The 7,236-nt window shown below is 41.9% G+C and overlaps 1 protein-coding gene across 1 annotated transcript; it reads right to left on the bottom strand.

Moving 5' to 3' along the window:
* Positions 1-284: 284 nt before the first annotated feature.
* On the bottom strand, positions 285-5,385 carry LOC119327784. Its single transcript, XM_037600871.1, has 7 exons — positions 5,201-5,385; positions 4,536-4,881; positions 4,340-4,429; positions 4,115-4,225; positions 3,176-3,292; positions 1,232-3,083; positions 285-730 (listed from the first exon to the last, which is right to left on the bottom strand). The coding sequence occupies exons 2-6, from the start codon at positions 4,853-4,855 to the stop codon at positions 1,268-1,270; spliced, it is 2,454 nt and encodes an 817-aa protein (XP_037456768.1). The 5' UTR covers positions 4,856-4,881; positions 5,201-5,385; the 3' UTR covers positions 285-730; positions 1,232-1,267.
* Positions 5,386-7,236: the final 1,851 nt, after the last annotated feature.

The following is a 7,236-nucleotide window of genomic DNA, read 5'->3' as shown; positions in this document are numbered from 1 at the left end:
TCATACTAGTGCTAAAGCTCGCACACAACTAAAGAAAAGCAAGAGAAGCTTGCTCCAGACACCGATGAGGAGAATCGGTGCAGTCTTCAAATCCAAAGAATCATTCTCTTATCTTACAACAAAACAGATTTATGCTGTCATACATACAAAAATCACAGAGCTTGAGTTCCTTGTAGTATTGAAAATACTTAATAGTACATGGATCATTTACTCATTTTAAAATTTGGAATACTTCATCCAATGCAGAATTATGTTTCAGGATTCAGTTAGTCTTTGCACACGAATCATGAGAATGTATATACTTCCAAAGTGCTCACAGAATCATTATTATCTGTTATACATGATCCCAGCAGAACAGAGAGCAAAGCTTGATGGACTAAAAGGAAAAGTGATCCTGGCCACAATAGACAGCTGCTATGCAGAGCAATAACTGACTACAAGAACTATGACATACACAAGAATTTGAGAATAGTACTATGACACTAGGATAAAATAACTGAACCTACAGCTATAACTAAACAGCTAACCATCGACTACTCTGTTTTCAGTCGACACTGTCCAGAAGATAGCACCGGATCATCATCTCTAGTCCATTGCTACAGAACTTAAGTTACACCCTTCATATAAACAAAATCATATCGAATGATGTCGTGTTATCTCCGTCCTTCCATCTAGATACAGAGCCCACTACCATGAACTCTCTTTCACCACATCGGACCTCCAAGTGAACCTGCACCCATAAAAACGTTGTTTGATTAGCCAAGCAGGTTGGACAAACAACAGCAGTCTGAATTCCATTCATCGGTGTGATCCTCTGTGCTACCAGTGGAAAGCAGTTAGTTCAGCAGTAGGATTCTACCGAGAGAGAATATGCAAGGCAAACCAGATCGATTTTATATCAATAAAAACAGTGTGCAATTGACAAATGCTATGCAATGGTTTGCCCCCTCTTAAATCCTAGGAATATTGCTTCTCTGAGTCAAATCATATCCTGAACTCCAATACCATTTAATTGCGTGCACCCTCAACTATCCACATTGATGTTTGAGTCAGTGCGGGGCTTGTTTCATTACAATAATCACTGTGAACATCACTGAAGAATTCCATCCACTATTTAAGATGTCACTTTTCCAGCAAAATTGACCAATTTGAACAGGACGTTTCGAACTGGATAGATCAAGGGAAGTGGTTATTTTATTGGAGAAAATGTGCGGCAAAAGACAAGATATACCTGCTATACATACTGCAGATGAAGAATTTGCTTTGTCTACAGAAGAGCTTCACACGTTGCCTTGTTGTGGCCAGCCTGCTTGCACCTGCTACAGAGCCGTATAAGAGTGGTTACCTTGTTGGGATTATACCTCTTTCTTCTTGGTTTATCTGATGTGCGTGGCTTGGGAGGTGGGATCGTTGCCCCGGCACTAAAATCAAAGGTATCCATGTCAGGAATTGGGAGGATTGTTCCTGAATATGTCATATGGTAGCTCTCTATTTTTAAAAACTTGGAACAGTAGTCGTAGAAAGATCGTCCAATCCTGTTAAACACAGCAACAGCATGCATACAAGGGAGGCCAGAAAGTTGCCACCTCCGACATGTGCATTCCCAATTTGCAAGATTAACAACAAAAATACCACTGCCCCGCACTTCAAACACAGTCTCGGAAGAGCACAGCACGGTCAGCTTACTAGCCTTCGACATGTCACCCTGCGCTTTGAAATCCATGGAAGGTGTTAAAGGCCCTTCCCATGACTTGCAGGCTTCACGCCTTGCTTCCATTATCTCCGCTATTTTTATTCTCAGAGAGTCTATCATCAGCACCATGGACCCCTCCTTCTTTGTTGGTATCCAGTTATTAAATGCATCAACAATGTTTGATGAGAAATGGTCATACCGACAGCCCGTGAAGACGGCATCTGACCAATGCTCTGGCTTACTCGCAATGATCCAGTCGGCAGCTTCAGTGGATATATTCCTTATGCTCTCAATTGATGCATTAAACTCATCAATGCTGCATGCTTCGGCCGCACGAGTAAAATCTTCGACCATCGCATCTCTTATCTGTTGCGACCATGGTCCCTTCCTCAGTTCTCCTCTGAATTCCTCCATGATATGATGTAAACAGAAGGCATGGTGGCTATCTTCAAACACATGTGGGACAGCAGCATCCAGACCCTTTTGTCCATTGGACAAGAATGTCATAGCATTGAATGGGTAGCTGTGATATTGGAGAGCAATCCTCAGCTGCATCAAGAACCAAACCCAGCTGTCATAACTTTCATCTTCAACCACATTAAATGCCACTGGAAAGACACCATCATCTGCATCAACTGCAGCCGCAACCAGCAACTTGTACTCATTTGTGGCCTTGAGCGGAACCTTGTCAAGAAAAAGGAGGGGCCTGCACCCATTTGCAAAACCGTGTAAAGAAGCATGGAATGCGATAAAAACACGGCGTGTATCCACTGTCTGAGACAATTCAAGTGAGCTCCCTGGGTTAGTCTGAAAAAGTCTATCACGGTACCAGGGCAAATGGCCAAATGTCTCCCTCATAACATGAAACATCTCCTTCTGTGCCACTTCTCTACCCCGCCAAACCTGTGAATAGGTCAGCAGAACTCCATATTCTTCATATATTTCTTTGACAAGGTCCTTCGGCTTGAGTGATGCATTCACACGCAGTTTCTCCTTAATGATGGTAGTCAGCCACTGCCTTGTTGCTCGCCGCTGACCCTCTCCACCTTCTCCTCCACATGTGTGCACATCAGTCATTTTCTTGATAACAAACTTCTTGCTACGAGATGACTCAGATGCATGCAATCGCCAGGTGCAGCCATCCCCAACACACTTCACAGTCACTCTGGTGGTTTCATTTTTTATGAACCGGTATGCAAATCCTTTCGCGATGGAATACTTGCACAACTGAGCTCGGAAATCCTTCACGTTATCAAATTCTTGACCAACACCTTTAATAATGTCATCCCAGAACATAGTGGGGTTACTGGTAAGTTCCTGGGGAGGATCTATTATTATCTCCGAACCATCATATGCATTGATTGAATCATCAAAAGGCCCAATTAGTTCCCTGCAAAAGCCATGCAAGCATCGTTGGAACTTACATTTTTTGATTTTTACGAACTTTGTAAAGCACAAGACATAACTTGACTAGATAACTACCTTTGTGTGGTATCAACGAGAGCAAGCTTCTCCTGATTCATAACCTCTGGAGCAGAGGAAACAGCTTCAGCTGTGGTGGCAAAGGTAACATCACGTCCAAATTCTAGTTGAAAATCCCTAGTTTCATCAAGGACAATAAATTATTTGTTTCAAACAGCATCACGTCACAAGTAAAATGATTGATCCTTAGTCCTTACAATCTACAAGTAAAGTAATCGTGCATAACAGTCCAACCAACGGATAACATATACGTAATCATGTGGCTGGAAGAGGGGCATCTATCTATGATGAACTAACAGTTCACTAAGCATTAACTGATCACAAAGTAGGGTTCATAAAAACAAATCTGTAACTCCTTCAAATGAAAGAGGAACAACAAAAGTAGCAGTAACAGAAAAATACAGAGACTGCAAAAAAAAATCACCTAAGGCACGCAATCAGAACATGGAACCATTCAAATAACAATGCGAACTGCAGAAAGTGTCACGGGAAACTAGGTAAAAGAAACAGCTATAACATGGGCTACTAGTAGGTATGAATTAGCAGTTGCCATAATTGAAAGGAAGGGACAGACAGAAATTAGTGAAGATATGACATGTTTCATAGACAAAATGATGCTATAAACCAAGGTGCTGGCGAGATTTAACTAGAGATTTCACCAAACATGAATAAATGAAAATGATGGTATCGGTGGCAGAACTAAATACTCCAGCAAATAATGTAGGGTTTAATTTTCTATGATAACCACAGCTTGACAATCTGCACCTCTTTAAGTAGGCATATATTTCATTGACTGAAGAAAGGCTACATTAAAAAAATAGGGATTCTGAATTTCCTGTTTCTGTTTTGAAGGGCACAATAGATTGTAACCAAGGTACATGTCATAAGGTAGCAACAAAGGCACAACAGAAATGCAAAGATGTAGCAATAGAAATGTACTCGTTGTAATCATTTAAAGTCTCCACCGGTCTTGGCTGATTGAAATCATGGGTATTAGCTTGAACTGCAGCACCGTTAGCATTTGGAATCTTCTTGTTACTTTTGGATACCCTGGACACACACACACACACACACACACACACACACACACAGACCATTGAGTATAATGTGAAAGAGTAATAACTAATAACATTAGAAAAACAGAATCAGAGCAGTAGCACCTACTTGTTTTTGGAAGCTGGCCTTTTCCTTTTGTCACCCTGTGCATTAGATCCAGCTTTAACAGTGGAAGCTCCAGTGTAAGTTACAACACTCCTAGTTACCCAGTATAACAAAATGTCAGTCGCATCAGAGATACTTGATATTGGCTCTTCTAGATGAACTATAAAAAGGCTACACAAAACAGTAGAAGAAGAAATACCTGTTCTCCCCTGTACTAATGACAAAAACGTCTACTTGTGCAGCACTAGCAGTAAAATCAACCATCCGTTGCAAATCTCGGTCACATGAGATTGTGATAAGCGTTCTGTTGTTGTTCGGCAGAAAGTATTTGAACGACATGTCAGTGACATCGACATGGAACACCTTGGACACCTCATCCTTGAAGATGTCCAGTGGCATCTCCCGAGAGACGTCAACGGCGTGCGCTTCCCCCCCTTTGTAGACCAAATTCCCATTGGGGCCAGAGGTGAACTCCCCGCCGTGCTGGCAGATGGCCACCACAATACCACCCTCCGTCATGCTTCCTCTGTTGTTCCGCACTGACACTGCATTTTAGAAGAAGAAATTACATTCTGGTACTGGAAAGTATATATACCATAAAGTTTATTCCCCCTTCAAATATTTAACTCCGCATATATAATTCATTTTCTTTTCATAGAATAATTGTGCAAACAAGAGGCTCCAAGGATTTCTGGTTCAGAAGAATACGAACTCTAGAACAGAGGTTGGATTGAAGATGAAATTTCAGATAATTCACCAATTGTATGACAAGTTGGCATAGAATTTCTTACACACGAGCAACAGAGGGGTGCAATTCCTTCTGATCTTTCAGGAGATACAAGCACGACCAGAAAAAGAAATCACCTTTAGGCTTCGCCGGGGAGGGGGGGCACGGACGGGACCGGCTCCGTTGGTCCTCGGGAGGCGCAGCGCTCTTCGGCGGGTTCGGAGAGGCAGCTGGCGTCGGGCAGGGCTGGGCGGCGGGGAGGGCGGCGCGGGCGGCGGCGCGGCGCAAACCCTAGGCCGCCGCTCCGTCGCGGATGGAGACGAGCCGGGAGAGGAGAGGAAAATCGAGGGAGGAAAGTGCGAATATACACTCAGTGGCAGACGTTCCGTAATTTGCTCTCGAGTCTAGGGGCATTTTTGAAATACTAATTGGAGACATAACCTGCGCACCCCCCGGAAAATGCCATCGGAGGCCGAGCTCCAGTGAGCTCGTTTTCATTTTTTATTTTTCTGGAGCACGAAAAATTCGAAATTTATTTTTTGAACACACATGCACATGTATACTATGTATATGCAAAATTTCACAGTGTTATACGTTTACATGTGGCCTACAGGAAAAAGACAAATACACATTTTTTAACGGGCCTTTTATTTTTGTTATTGGGCCAGAAATTTGTTATTTTTGTACAGCCTACAAATCACAACAATTTTCGACGAAATTTATCACGTTCTTGTGGAATACATATAAGTTTTCATGATATTTTTTTCAGATTTTTTTGGAACTTTTAAATACGCTTTTTGATTTTTTTCAAAATACCGAGCTCACTGGAGCTCGACCTCCAAAAATCCGCACTCGCGCACCCCCTCTCTTTAGAGCAAAATAATTTTTTCATGGGAACAAGAAAAAAAAATTGCGGGTGAAAAGGAAAATATGTTAGCTTAGGCATGTCCCAAGGGGGATTTCTAAGCCGGACACCGGTTTTTTCTTACCTATAAAATACGGAGTATATTTTTAGATGAGCAAGAATACGTAGTACTGGATTGTGTGCGCTCGATGAGAAACAACTTGCTATACTTTTCGGGTTGTATGTTGATCTTTTCTCTTAAACCAAACTGCCATGGTCATTTCAAGTAAAACTGAATTATGTGCGCTCAATGAGAAACAACTTGTGCTTGTCATTTTGTAAGAAACCGAAAGCTTCCTTGATGGGGTGCACTTGTGCTATGAGATTTTGTGAGAATCTAAGAGCTTAATTAATATATTGCGCTATCTCATTTTGTGAGCAACTCCAATAGCTCCCCTATCCATAGAAAAACTGATGTTTACGGGAAGTTGGAGCGAACCTCTCTAACAGTTCCGTAAACCATTTATAACTATTTTAGGGGATCATATAGCCTCTCTAACTGCCACCAGACCGCCTCGCACCGTCCCTCGCTAGCGGCCGTCACGTGTGCCACTGATTGGCGGGTCCAAGACCATTATCTATTTTTTGTTTAATTAAAAAATGAATTTAGGGGAAGAAATTTACGGGAACTGGCAAAAGTAGCTCTTAGACCACTTCCACTAAATTTATAAGTTTCTTAAGTGAGCTGTTAGAGTTGCTCTTAGACTGTGAAATATGTGTTGTGCACTTGTGACTATTGGATATTGTTTGGATTGTTAGTCTCAAAATGGTCTATATTTTTGTTTATTTTCCTGTGGTATTGTCGAGAGGACCTGATATGGACATTCATTAGGTTTGGTCATGGACATAAAGTTTAGCTCGTAGGTTTTTTCCTTGGGTGGGTATAGAATGTCTTCATGAATTTGGGTATGGATTTGATAATGTTCAACCCGAGCTGAAACCGACCTATTGCCACTTTGTGTCATAAAAGTAGCATGCATTGGTGCCAAAATTCCTCTCACATCCCATGAACACCATTGTGGTGGTGCGTAGGAGCTTTGAGAAGTGTGGCTCTATGGTCCTTACACGAGCCGCACACGAACATCTGTCGATTCAGCTTGCATACATATATTACTTCATACCGAGTCTTGCTGGTCACTAGCTTCGTCAGAGCATGATATGTGCATTTTGCATCACAACTTCATAAAGATAAATTGCTCAATATGCATACTCAACTATAAGTCTACTATTTTATCTCTACTTTCTCTCTTATTGCAAGGTTGCGCGAAG

Source organism: Triticum dicoccoides, chromosome 7A (assembly GCF_002162155.2).
Source record: "Triticum dicoccoides isolate Atlit2015 ecotype Zavitan chromosome 7A, WEW_v2.0, whole genome shotgun sequence".
Classification (NCBI taxonomy): Eukaryota; Viridiplantae; Streptophyta; class Magnoliopsida; order Poales; family Poaceae; genus Triticum; species Triticum dicoccoides.
The sequence above is the reverse complement of the archived record's forward strand: the minus strand, read 5'-3'. Positions and strand labels throughout refer to the sequence as shown.